At 40.9% G+C, this 14956-nt stretch overlaps 1 protein-coding gene across 2 annotated transcripts in view; it reads right to left on the minus strand.

Moving 5' to 3' along the window:
- Window positions 1–12507, minus strand: part of drp2 (dystrophin related protein 2) — a 105100-nt gene extending 92593 nt beyond the window's left edge. Inside the window, exons 1-2 of one of the 2 annotated variants that reach the window (XM_037779980.1) lie at window positions 12346–12507; window positions 5957–6125 (exon numbers count right to left, since the gene is read on the minus strand). In XM_037779980.1, the coding sequence (XP_037635908.1) occupies window positions 5957–6003 (47 nt within the window). In that variant the 5' untranslated portion in view covers window positions 6004–6125; window positions 12346–12507. Of the gene's footprint in view, window positions 1–5956; window positions 6126–12345 lie in introns of those variants that run through there. The other variant, XM_037779981.1, reaches the window with a different exon arrangement.
- Window positions 12508–14956: the final 2449 nt, after the last annotated feature.

Raw genomic sequence — 14956 nt, forward strand, 5'->3', positions numbered from 1 at the left:
ACGATTGTGTCAATGGCAGAGCAAAATAGTTGGTAAACCCCAAAAGTCTGTGACTCAACTTTTTACAGAAAGGACGAGGAAGAAAGCGAGGAGTATCCTGGCAGATGGCTCCCATCCTCTCTGCAGCCAGTTTGAGCTCATGAGCTCCGGGAGGCGCTACAGAGTCCCTCTGGCAACTAAAAACGTGTTTAAAAAGTCCTTCATCCCCAATGCCTTCATTATTCTTAACTCAACAATGTGACTGAGCAGATCTGAGCCACACACACCGACATGAACTGTTTTTAATGTGTAACATAACCTGTCTATGTATCTGTTTATTACAAACTGCTGTCTGGTTTTTAATGTCTGTTGTTTTCTGTGTTTGGTGAGCCGAAGACATATTTCCTCCCTGGTGGACAATAAAGTTTTATTGTATTGCATTGTATTGTAAACTAACCATACTCTGTGAGGAACATTACATTTGTTTTTTCAAAGTCTGGTGGCTTTGGTGAGAGCATCGATGGATACAACAGCTTCATTTTCCCGTCGGAAAGGACAGTCTGACAGCAACGTAAAGCAGTGAAAATATTCTAAATATAGCGTATACATTTAACTAATATTATTTTTTTTAGGTGGCTAAAATATGTTTTCCGGCCTCGTCCACAGCAGTACATTGTTTTGCTTCCGTGCGGTAACTCCTGTCTGCTTCTCCAAACTGGGAGGCGTGCCGACCGTCATCTACTCTAGGTATAATACACTGACTATGGATAAGTACCTCATACAACCCCACTTTAAAAACACCCAAACTATCCCTTTAACTGACTACGCACTCTGTGCTACAGGAGATTTGTGATGATTCAGCATCAATCTGTCGTGTGTTTGACTGCCATAGTAAGCACAGCTGGTCTCAGTGGAAATATGGCTCGCTCACATCGCTAACACTAACATACGCTGAGCAGGAGATGAGTTACAAAAACACACTGATGAGTACATCCCGTTTAGCTGACGTTAAAGTCATAGTCTGATTGTCTTATTCGTTTCCTAGCCGAGATGAGGAGATCGATACCGCTCTGTGCTGTGAATAAGAAGCTACAGCCGGCAGCTGGTTAGCTTAGCTTGACAGAAGGAAGTTGTCATAAGCTTAATTTTCTACTTTTTCAATTGTTAAAGCCGTGCACACTCGTGGCAAATTAACACAAACGAAGGAATTAAAAAAAAGAATGCCAGATAATTCCCTGATTGTCGATTGAGTGAATTACACATCATAACTTTCCTCTACTGAGTAAATAGCTTAAATCAACAGAAACCGCCCACACTCTCACTCTCACACTATTTTCTTACACAATAGTTACAGATGGCTGAATGGCCTCCGCAACAAGCTCGCAGTAGTAAACGTCTCTTTTTTATATATTCATAATCATTCAGCGGTGCTTATGAGAGACGGCGCAACACGGCGCTGCGGTCCACTTGTTTGGTGCTATTATCTCAATCCTGCGCAGGGACATTAAACCACAACTTGATAAAACACAAAACACACAGCAATAAGAACAGCATGTCTATATTTTTTGCCAATGGCATCAAAGCAGTGTTTTGTAGTCAATAACACATGCTACGCAGCTGGTGTGTGTGGATAGAGTGGCTCATAGTGTAATGATTTTTGCCTACTTTCCATACAAGATGCCAAAAAAGTGATCAAGTCCCTAACCTTCTGTTATCGGCGACGAGTCCAATTAGCTGAGCGACACTGTGTCCCACTGATAAATCCTCTGTGCCACTGCCATCTGTAAACATTTAGAGAATGCATTTCACGTGCTAGTTACTCCTTATCTTAATTTGTTAAATTCTCTGGGTGTTTTCAGAAATGGGTGGTTTCACATCAGCGTCAAGTTAAAGAGGAGGATTATTCTTTAGCCGTGCCAGCACCGCGACTCTGGGGACGGAAATGTCCACCAGCTTGATCAAGAGACTGAAATATCTCAACAACTATTGGACGGATTGACAGGAAATTGTGTTCAAATATTCATGTTCCTCAGAGGATGAATCCTACTGACTTTAGTGATCCCCTGACTTTTCCTCTAGAACCAGCAGCAGGTCAAAGTTTTCACTTAACTAGTGAAATATCTCAAAACATCTTCTGGGCTGGGCGATATGTTGAAGATTTTCAAACCGGCTACCGGCTCGCCTTACGAGACCAGAGGCAGCCTAATTGTCAAATAATCAATTTACTTGTTTTTGTCAAACCAGCATCATTAAGCAAAATGAAATGAAATGGTTGATGAATAAAGCGAGAGTGTAACATAGTCTAACGCTTGCATTCCTCTGACTTCATGTGTTTTTTATGTTCCTTCTTAAATCCTTAATGTTAATGTTTCTGTGTAAATCTAACAGGCCAGGCTGAACACCCGTGTGCCGACCTCTTTGTTTACCATTTTTTATGCCTCCAGGCTTCCCCGGTTAACCCTGCTTTTAACATCACAAAGTTATGAATTGTGGGTAATTCCCTCAGGCAAAGTATGCAGAAATGCAGACTTATGTAAAGTGTTCATAAAGGACTCAAAATGTCTGCAAGAGAGCCCCTCAAAGACTTGACGATTTGACAGTGGGACAGTCCTAAACCCTCACAGACGTCCGTGAGAGTGGACATCGGGATTGGAGCCTATACCTGCTAAGCATCAGCATGTTAGCATGCCGATATTAGCACTGAGCTCAAAGCAGCTCTGTGTATTCTAAGTGCATTCTCACAGAGCTTCTTGCACGTCTGTAAACTCTTCTTGTAAACTCCTCTCCACATGGATGGTTTCATTTAAATCCAGTCAAGGTACAGTGTACTATAGGCCAGGGGTCAGCAACCTTTACTATCGAAAGAGCCATTTTAGGCAAAAAAAAAAATAAAAAATCTGTCTGGAGCCGCAAAACATTTGAGCAAAAAAAGAAAAAAAAAAGAGAAAAAAGTTGTAATATTACGAGAATAAAGTCATAACTTTACGAGAAAAAAAAGTCGTAATATTACGAGAATAAAGTCATAACTTTACGAGAAAAAAAGTTGTAATATTACAAGAATAAAGTCATAACTTTACGAGAAAAAAAGTCGTAATATTACAAGAATAAAGTCATAACTTTACGAGAAAAAAAAGTCGTAATATTACGAGAATAAAGGTATAACTTTACGAGAAAAAAAGTCGTAATATTACAAGAATAAAGTCATAACTTTACGAGAAAAAAAAGTCGTAATATTACAAGAATAAAGTCATAACTTTACGAGAAAAAAAGTTGTAATATTACAAGAATAAAGTCATAACTTTACGAGAAAAAAAAGTCGTAATATTACGAGAATAAAGTCATAACTTTACGAGAAAAAAGTCGTATATTACGAGAATAAAGTCATAACTTAACGAGAAAAAAGAAAATAGCACGTAAAATTACTACTTTATAATATTTTGACATTATTATCATAATACTACGACTTTTTTTCTCATAAACCTATGACTTTATTCTATTAATATTATGACTTTATTCTCGAAATCTCAAATTTTTTTTTTCTCAATGTGGCCGTAATACTCTGTCGTACCATAGACCTACAACAATGATAAATAAAAATGAAAATGTAAAAAAAAAAGTTATTCATTTCGACTAATTTTGTAAAAAATCCACAGGGAGCCACCTGAGAGGGGCTAAAGAGCCGCATGTGGCTATAGGGTATAATGTACAACAGTTTAACGGATAGAATGAAGCAGCCATGACTTGGACGGGAGCCTCAGCCACCTGTCAATCAACGCCAGACAGGCCATTATAAAGCCAGTCGTCTGCACTTGTCCAGCCTCTGGCAATAAACGCAGTCAGACGTTTCCTCTGGACAGCACTCACCCTCAAGGTTAGACAGCTTCTCAGTGAAGCACTTTCTCATTCATTCATTCTTATATTCTTCTTTCCCGCCGCTCCTCCCATTTCCCTGCATCCCATCTCTCCTCTGTGATGATTTAATACCAGCTGTCTGCTCTCTCTCCCTCCCTCTCTCTCTCTCCCTCCATCGACTCCTTCCTTTATTCCTCCATCTCTCTCTCTCAGCCTGATGAAGTCAGAGTGCAGCTCTGGTATAAACAGCCACTGCAGGCCATCTATAGTGATCTCATTACACGGGACTGCAGGGGGAAACTGTCTTAACCAATTTCACAACTAGCCTCCCTCTTCCTCTTCCTAGATGCATCAGGGTCAAGTAAGCAATTAAGGGGCCAATTGTCCAAACAGGATGCAAGATGAATTGAAGAAAACATAAATGATGCGGCAAGTTTCCAATTAAGCATCAAAGAACAACGCCCTCTAATTGTTTTGCACTGGCAAACCTCTCGAGTGCAACATGTGCAATGGCTGTATTACTCCATATTACATCAATAATTAATAAGCTGACTGGAAGGAGTACTGAAATATGCATTATTGTGTGACAGCACATGATTAGACAATACTTTTTTAATTGCCTGAAAACTGACTGTGAACGGCGACAAGAAGAATAGTTAGAGGAAAATGGAAAAAACAAACAGGAAGAGACAGTATATATATATATATATATATATATATAAAGAGAGAGAGAGAGAGAGAGAGATGTTAGACATCATTAGGCTTTAAGCCTATGTGTGACTTTAACGTACACATAAAGTCTCCCCACAGATTCAACCACAAAAGGACAAGTGCAACACTAATTAAAAGTACAGTTCTCACTTAAAGAAATGTATTATTCCCCAGCAATTAAGAGTCTGTATTAAATGATAACGTTAATTTAGCCAACAGCCGTCAGACTCACCTACAAAAAAAAAGGCTTTTAATAGTTCCACTACACATTTTGTTGTTTCTAGTTCACAGCCAATCTTGCTTAAGCCTCGTCCACACCAGGAACGTCAAGAGCGCGTTGTGGCTGCGTTACCTGTTGTTTTTTTATTTCGGCGTCCGTGTTAACAGGTTAGAGCAGCCACACTATGTCTCAGCTGCGTCGCTTCTAGAGATTCGAGGTCTCGCCTATTTTTGAGATGTGCCGCGTGGTTCACAGCAACAACAGACAGTGAAAGTGATCTACTGACTGTATATTAACATCATACCAGCAACATTACATTTCAATGTCTATATCTGTAGAATACGTTACGGAGATGAAAAAAAGTAAAGACTTATTTTTAAATCAACACTTCCTGCTTTCATTTAAAAATAAAAGCCCTCAAGCGTTTTTTTCTGTAGACAGAATTCCTTCATTTGTTAACACGAGGCTTTTATTCTGAAATATGTGCCGGACAGTGTTGTAGAACATGCAGTTACTTGGAGAGCTCTATGAATGAATATAGTACAGGGTTTTAATTGTGGATTATTACTATTATTTACAAATTATACCACATTTCTTAACCTTTCATTATCTAAAATAAATATAAATTACATTTATAATGAAACGAAATGGCCATTATGAAAGGCAAACTCTATGTAGAAAGAAAGGGCTGACAGCAGCAGACACGCAGCTGGTGTGAACACCTGTAGCGTGAATCACGCTGCCGCCACGCGCTCCTGACGTTCCCAGTGTGGATGAGGCATTATGAAGAGGGATTTGTCCAAATGTGGTCGCTGTGACACAGGAAGTTGTTTGGTTCTGTGTTCCACAGTAATACTCTGAGTGATTCAGTAAACTCAGTGAATCTCAGTGAACCAGATTGTGTTTAGAAAAAGACAGTGACGATGACTAGCTACAAACAGATCTGAAACTGATCAGATGTTTCCTTGAGGAAAATGATCTGTACCCTGACAAAGTCATAAAACAAAGCAACATCTCCATTTCTTTGAGATAGCCAACTTCTAGGTAGGAATACAATCTTTGTTTGCAGCTATTGTTTCCACAGAGCGAGGCCACTTCTCCCTCTCAGATATACAACAAGCATCTTGGCTCTGAAAACATCCGTCCCCTCCCTCCAGACCGTTACAGTAAACACCACTATCACAGTCCTCTTACCGGATGTTGTGGGACTTGCGTTTGATCTCGTTCCAGCAGAGGTTCATTTCTCCTGTTTGGTGCGGGCCGCCTCCTCTCAGTCTCCTGCACTCCTCCTCCTGACCCTCACCGTCCACCGTGGACTGGCACGGCACACAGTGGCATCCCGGCCACGAGGGCCGCCCCGCAGCTGAGGAAGAGAAACAGCAGAGGAGGACACCCAGGTGAGTATCACAGTCAACTGACTTTCACTTTTTTGGATTGAGCCTGCTAATAATCCAGATTTTGTTCTGACATATGAAGCCAATGAGGGAAGGATTACTGCCCGGTCACACTAAATGTCGTATGAATGACACGGTAAGTCGTTTAGCATGGAATAAGAACGGCTTTCTTGCTTTGGGCGTGTCACGTGTACGGCATGTGGTCGGACTGCAATGTAAACGCATAAATATGCTACACTCAGAGCTAGTGACGTAGAATAAAACGTGAGAAAGACTGCTGATGGCGGACAGGAGGGGAGCAGGACGGGTCAAACAAACAAGACTTTTAACGAGTGTTCAAGACCTGTTTGTGTCCCAAAGTGTTGTTGAGTTATTTAGACGTTATGTTGGTCATGTTTGTAACGTGTTTTTTCCGTACTTCTGTTACGTTGTTTACCTACATATTTTAAGCCCAACCATGATATTTTTCCGAAACCTAACTAAGTGTTTTTGTTGCCTAAACCTGCATCACCAAACCAGCTGTTACCGTAGTTTTGTTGCGTGGCGTAAAAATTACACGTGAAAAAGGTTAAAATGTGTTTTCATGACACGCGAAATGTCGTGCTATTTATACACCTTCCTGTGAGATCGGGTTGAGGATTAAAACATTTCGGACTTTAGCGAACTTCCAGGGGTAGTATCAAACAAAATGTTGTTGGAAAACAAGGCAGGATTGTCCGACAATTTTTATTAATTAAACTAAAATGTTCAACTTTTACCACAACGCAACATCATCTGCCAAGGCGCTGCACTGGCTAATCAAAATACACGCAAACGCACATTCCTACGAGATTACTTCGCAACATGAACAGAGAATTTCTACTGTTCACTTTGGAATCGTCAAGACAAACTTTCCAGAGCAGTAAGATCCAACCTAATATTATAAACCTCTGTGCAGTGTTGTGGTGTCTGATGAGAAAAAACCTGTTCATGGAACAACCCCCCGCATTGTTTTAGGGCTGTTATCGGTCTGAACACCCACGCCCAGAATGAGTGGGCAGAGAGCAACAGATTTATTAGCATACATTTTTTCTATAAACAAAAATGTTGACACAACATGCTCCATTTCAGGGGTTTAGCTGCTCTAAATTAGCTCAACATTTTAGGAATAGGCTTATTTGCTTTCTTGCCGAGCATTAGATGAAGAGACTGATACACACTCATAACTGTACGGTAAATATAAGGCTACAGCTAGGAGACTGTTAGTTTAGCACAGAGACTAGAAACAGGGGGAAACAGCCTGGCTCTGTCCAAAGGGAACAAAATCCACCTACCAGCACTTCTAAAGCTCACTGATTAACACCATACATCTTCTTTGTTTAATCCGTAGAAAAGTTGTGTGTTTAAAAATGTTAATTTGTTACGTCCGGGGGGGGGCGGGGGGGGGAGTTACGTGCCGGATTATATTATTATTATTATCATTTTCTCCACATTGTGGTTGACCTTTTGACCTCATATACATCAGCAAACAGATAAATGATGACACATAGCTTTTGTTTTATACATCATACTCAGATTATTTAGTATTGCTGGCGGTACATTTGTTTCTCTTTGTAGCAAATACATTTAGTTCACTTCTGTAGTGTCACACTTTAGTTTGTCTTGAGATGAGAACTTCGATTTCTGAGGGATCCACTACCTGTTGCTGCTGCTGCTGGAGGGACATCTTGTCAGTAAAAGATTCACCCCCTAAAGCAGAGCTCTTAAATACAGGAAGTGGCCAATCAGAATGTCACATCATAGGGGAATGGGATTATTAGTTTAGAGATTTTGTCTTTTTCTTTAGACTATATTAGTTTGTTGGTGCTTTTGTTTTGGTTAATAAATAATAAATGTATACTGATGGACTAATTGTTGTCCTGTTTTGTTGTATTTCTAGTTTAGTTGGCAGTGTTTTTTGTCTTTGTGTTACCTCTTTATTTAAAAAATGGTCTGATCACCCATTATATTGCATTATATTAGGTCAGTTTAGTTTGTTCTGTTCAGTTTATGTCAAGTTATTAAACCCTTCTAGGCCCAAAACTTTGCTGCATATTTTGTCAATAGTTTGTTTCATTTTGGGGTAAATAAAATCCACCATGCCAGTCAGCTTGGTCCGTCACAGTCCACTGCTGGCTGCCTTGAATCTCTGAGATGTTAAACTATTCCTTTAAAGCTGCTATGATCAATACAACAGCGGGGTCACTGGTGATCAGAAACATGATAAAGTGAACAATAATATTGCTCCATGACTGCTGGATATGAAAATAACCAACTTTTTGCTAATAAGTTTGCAATATAAACCTGATTGTGTCAAGACCTGATCCATGAAAGGGGAACACCTGGGACACACGAATCCTTAACATGAATAATCGGTCTAGTCCATGACAAGAAAATGTATAGACTGTGTAGGGCAGAACCTGCATTTCTGATATTTAATAGTTCAAAATCAGCTGAGGAATAAATCATCAAACAGATACCTCTACGGTCTACCTCTAGGTGATATATACACACCTTGTTAAAGAAAGAACAATGCAAGTGCTCCAAAGTGTGAAGCGCCACACACACACACACACACACACAAGAAGTCTAGTCAACAAATCAGAGTGAAATTGAATAACTGTGTCTTGTGTGTGAGATAGAAAAACCTGAATCATGAGACGCCGTCAGTTTCATCCTATTATTCCATTCCATTAAACTCAAGGAAACAAACTCAGACAAAAAGCCTCTTTTTTTCACAGACTTTTAGAGTGTGGGGGCATGTGAGGCGAGACATGAAGAGGTGCAATCCCCTTGATGGAGCTATGGGGAAAGAACATATCAAGGAGACAGCCCACGCACACAAACACACAGGCTCTATCACACGCACACACACACACACACACACACAGATACACTTACACAGATACACATACAATAAGTGGCAGAAGAAGCTTTTCCCGGTTCACAGGTCATGATAAATCTTGGGTTTGGTCACTGGGCTGTCAGGCTTCCTGTCTTTTCCGTTCATTTCACAACCTTTACCTCAGCAGCAGCAGCTGGGCCTTTCAGCTAACACCTTCAGCCTTATAACACACACACACACACACACACACACACACACACACACACACACACACACACTATAACCAGGAGCTTCCCTTGAGCTTAGTCAGAAGGCTCTTATCACATCGTTTTTTTTAAACTGGTCAATCCAATTCCTCTCAGCTGGAGGGCTCAACCTCCAACCTTTACAGCAGCAGTCAGCCATCTACCTTCAGTACGGCAACACATACACACACACACACACACACACACACACGAATTACACTCACTCGAGTATAAAGTTATCAAAACATAAGCCCTTAACCATTTCTTATGTGATATCTTGTAGAAGAAATAGCTGTACCTTATGATATTTGTTGTTTTTATTAGGGATGCACCAATACCAGTATCAAGTCGGATACTGTGCTCATGTACTCGTACTCGCAAAACGGCTCCGATACAAACGGCACCGACACCACTTTACCGCAGCGTGACGTTAACCTCTCGTCACCATCTTTCAGGTCCTATCGCATGCGCTCACGCTCCACCTCCCTGACGGTGCGGGCCACATTGAGGGGAAAAAAAATCTGAGATTTCCAGAATGAAGTCATAACTTTACAAGAAAAAAGTCAGAAATTTACGAGAAAAAAGAAAATAACACGTAAAATTACTACTTTATGATATGATGAATATGATTTTTTTCTCGTAAACTTATGACATTATTCTCGTAATATTATGACTTTGTTCTCAAAATCTCAGATTTATTTATTTTCCTCAATGTGGCCCTGATACTCCGTCGTACCGTCGTACCGTCGTACCGTCGTACCGTCGTACCGTCGTACCGTAGACCTAAAACAATGATAAATAAAAATGAAAATTTAACTGGAGAGCCACTGGAGAGGAGCTAAAGAGCTGGAGCTGCAGGTTAAAGACCCCTGACCTATGCTCTCGCCAAAGCCGCCACACTCCATTGAATCTTTTTTTTTAATTTAACCTTGTAGAACACAGGAGTTTGTTTTTGTTATTGTGTGACTTTGGTTAGTTCAGATTCACCAAAGTCACACAATGGCAAACAAACTAACTGATGGAGGCAGCGGTAGACGAGCAGCCCCCCGTGTTCTGCAAGGTTAAATTACAGTTTTTTTTTTAATGGAGTCTGGTTACTTTGGCGAGAGCAAAGATAACCGCTTCAGTTCCCCGTCAAAAACATAGACTGTATAGCTGTCTGATGGCGAGGTAAACCGGCGAAAATATTCTAAATATAACGTCCACAGCAGTACATTGCTTTGGTTCTGTGTGGTAACTCCTGTCTGCCGTCATCTACTGCAGGTAATACACTGACTGTGGATAAGTACCTCATACAACCCCACTTGAAAAAACACCCAAACTATCCCCTTAACTAACTCTCTGCTTCCCTTTGAGTGCTTCTCTCTGGAACCCAGGTGGTTTGTCTAAAACAAATTGAGCCCGAAATGAACCAGGAAGAAAGAACTTTTGTTGCAGTGTCAACATTTGAGTGAACGTCTCCCCGGCGAGAGGGAGGGAAAGACTAGCTTTCGGTGTACTCATCTCCTATCTTTGTCTTCATCCTCCCTCTTTTCCCCCCTCCTCCTCCTCTTCTGTACACATTCATTCTCCTCTCTACCTTTTCTAGTTTGTTCTACAGACCACCTCACCTCAGATTGGCCCCACGTTTCTTTTCTTTTTTTCCAATTCCACATGATTCATCACCCTCTCGTTCCCACTCCTGTCTCCCGTTATCTCTTTCGCTTCCTTCCCTCCCTTTTCTTCCTCAGACAGCTCCTGTTAGTGTAGGTGAGTCTTGTATGAATCAGCACATCTCTCCCACTCGGAGGTCACGTGTGACGCTGCATACGGTTAGCTCGTCCAGGACCTCACTTGAACTCGAATAATAATTTAACCGTCTTTATATTCTGCGTACAGATATGAGAATAAAACATGGAAACGAGGCAGCGGAGGCTCCACATGACACAACGATGTTTAAGAGCAGAATGGCAGTATGATTGTTTGTTTGCTCTGGAAAGCTGCCGCTTCAAGATGTGAAATGGTGTTGAACAACGACAACCATCAACCACGTCACTGCCAACACCAAGAGGATACCCCGCGGGTGAAAGATCGTTTCTGGAGTGAAGGGAACCGAGTGACAGACAGCTCAGTCGGCGACCTCAAATCTCTCCTCTCCTCCTTCAACTTTTTCTCAGATAGCTACAAGCAGGGTTTCACGTAAAGACAAACTCATACATCATTGCACCTGGAGGAATGTATTTATAAACTTGGCTTAAATATTTAAAGAAAAATCAGTTCACGTTTTTGGCTGCAAGGCGTATTAAAAGACATCACAAAGGGGACATGATGTCCACAAAAATCATGTCATGCAAATGTCTCTATTATCTCCATCTCGTAGGCACACATCTTCATCATGCAGGCATGCATGAGCCCACAGTGCAACACTTTAGGTGGGTCTGTCTCCCGCTTTAAACTTCAAAAACATGAGTCAAGCTTTAAACATGCATTATTTACGGCCTTGATCGGATGTGGCGTTGCTCAGCCGAGCGTGTGTGCTGCGTGTTTTCCAAAGATGCTGAAGAACCAGCAGAGATTTCACTGACATGCCACAAAGTGACACAGACAATATTCATCTCACTGCTGAGGCTACGGCTCTCACCTCCATGTACTCCGTGACGGTTTCCTACAGAAATCGGAGCTTTACACTTTTAAAAAAATTGCCCAATTATGTGAACATCGCAGACAGAATATCTGCCTCCTCTACTCTGTCTCTCTCTCTCTCTCTCTTTTCTTGACAACTCGAGCCAAGGCAACCTGGAAGGACATTTTCCAGACAATATGCGAATTTCAAATCAGAGGAGTTGAAGATGATAAAAGATAGCACGCAGAGCTTTGCTGGATTTCAAAGCAAAAGAGAAAAAGACAGTTCATCTGCAGATAAAGCATCACAGGATCAAAGCCACAGTGCCGCCACACCATGTCTACACGTTGATATTAATCTGAAGGAATCAAGACTGTAGCTAAGATATCCCTGAGAAGAAATGAGGTAGCTGGGATTTACTCTCATTACTGGAGCTCTGCAGATAAATGCAGCTCTCTCTCACAATGTGCAGTGCCTACCTTAATAGTACAGCCCGGCTGCGCTGTCACCGTTCCAGTCTCAGACTCACGTTGTTAAACCTGCCACTACGGGGGAGCGGTGACAGTGTTTACCCCGTCTGTTGATTGGCTTGGTGGAGAATCCAGAGATGAGTTGGGCATGCAGAGAGCGATATAAGAAACAAGCAGGGAGAGGGATGGTTGGGAGGGAAGGGAAGGGGAGGACAGACACAGGCATGGGGAGTGATGGGTGACCTAATAAGCAGAAACGTCTCTCTTGGTCAAAGACTTCTCTGTCCTTGTACATTCCTGCTCACACCTACATGGTCCCCCCACTCCTCGAGGCCGAGGGGAAGAAAAGGCCATCTGCCTGATGTCCTACGACCCACGCACACACACACACACACTCGGACCAGTGCATAGAAAAACCTGCTCTAATGGTTCTGGGAACAGCCTTGATACAGAGAAAAATACAAATAAAATACCTTATTACATTCCTACAGCGGAGGCTTGCATTGCTACAGTACATTCCCACAGTACACACGATTAATAAAAGGGTCGAAGCCGCAGCAGCACGGTGACGGTACAACGAGGGAATGTGTGGCATGTAAAGGAACATAACTCATTTAACTTTGAAGAAGTTTTTAAGTTTACTTCTTTTTGTGTGGATTTTTAGCCACGCTAGTAGCATGGCTGTAGGGATTAGGGATGTCACGATACCAGAAATCTAGTAGTCGATACCAATACCAGCGAATTTTGACGATTCTCGATACCAAATTTGATACCACGGTTAAAAAAAAAAAAGAAGAAACAATAAATCCAATGTGATGTGTACATCTATATATATATATATAGATATAGATATATATCTATATCTATATCTATATCTATATAGATATAGATATATATATCCTCAGATTGCAGTAGTTTAAATTCACTGACATGGTGACATTTCACTGGGTAAAGGCTACCAGAGGTGGGACCAAGTCATTGTTTTGCAAGTCACAAGTAAGTCTCAAGTCTGTGACTCAAGTCCCAACTCAGGTCTCGAGTCCTAAACAAGCCATACCTCTTCATCAAATGTAACGTCATTTTAACAGCAGAGTAACTGGATCCAACTGGTGCTCAGTAACGTAACGTTAGTTCTTCATGATTTTCTCCTGAAAATTGATTGGATGCTGCTGGATTGGTTCAAACAAAGTGGATCTGGGGAGTTAAGTGTAACATAATCAAATGCAAGTCCCAATAACATTCACCGAATGAAGAGACCAGGGTTCAATAAAACAAAAAGAAACACCACTTTTCAGAGATTTAGCAATAAGCAACAAAAGATAGAAATTCAGTTTGTTCAGTTCAGTTTTTTCCCCACACGAGTGAATCTTCTTCTCGAACATAAAGGATCTCTGTATCTCTGGATCTCGCTGCTGCATGGCGATGTTGTGTGTGTCAGCGGAGGACAGATGTCCTGTATGCCACAAGTTTATTTTATTTATTGGATCTTTATGTAACGAGGACGTATCCAGAGATACATCATCTCTTTTAACAGAGAGTTAATGGTAATTTGAATGGCCGATATGAAGGCAGTGTTTCCAAATCAAGTTTATCTTGTAAAAGGTTTGTAGTGTGAAAATGCTATTCTGCCAAGTTCAAGACCGGACTCGGGGGACACTGAATATTATCCATCGAGTCTATCCATCATTGGTTCCCAACCTTTTTAGCTTGTGACTCCTTAAACCAAAGCAAAGTCTGCTTGCTACTCCTGTTCACAGCCTTGCAGAAATTGTGAGGAATTCAAGAGTGTTTTCTGATTGTTTCTTTGAAGGATTTGTGGAGGTTTAACAAAGTGAAAGTATCCAAAATCTCATGAAGAAAAAAATCAAAAACGCAGAGAAAGATCAGAAAGATTTAACAGGATTTGTGCAAACAGAAACACATTTTTATTTCTTATTCCTTAAATCATTTTGTGACCCCTCAGAATTATCCTGGGACCTGTTGGAGGAGGTTGGGAATCACTAATCTAGATTATAGCTATTAGAAACAGGATTTTAGAGAGGAAGTGTACCAAAGTTCATGACTACAGCTGTGAAATATGTCCCAAATATGGAGATTTCCTGATTTTCTCTGTTTTATATCACATTAAACTGAATATCTTTGGGGTTTTGGACTGACAAAACAAGACAAGAAAGACTTCACCTTGGACTTTCAGAAACTGGGATGGCCATTTTTCACTATTCTCTAACATTTTATTGACCAAATGATTAATCAATAAATCGGCAGATTAATCGATAATGAAAATAATCGTTAGCTGCAGCCTTATATACAGTATACAGTATATATATATATATATATATATATATATAGTATATGGAAGGACTCAGCTGTGACAGATGGAGTGATTGTAGTGAAATGGAACTAATTTCAAACTGTAATTGCGAACACATCCTTCTGTCAGCGAGTTTAAGCCAACAACGATTTGTAATGCTCATACACCCACAATTACAAACACTTAACAGAAGTGATAAAGACCATTATGCTCCGTCCAAAAGAACTGGCGAGCGCTGATACGGACGCCCAGAAATTTCGCGGCTGGACTTCACTGAATGTGGACGAGCACTGATTTTCACTTCAACAA

The sequence above is a fragment of the Sebastes umbrosus genome, chromosome 9, assembly GCF_015220745.1.
Source record: "Sebastes umbrosus isolate fSebUmb1 chromosome 9, fSebUmb1.pri, whole genome shotgun sequence".
NCBI classification, from domain to species: domain Eukaryota; kingdom Metazoa; phylum Chordata; class Actinopteri; order Perciformes; family Sebastidae; genus Sebastes; species Sebastes umbrosus.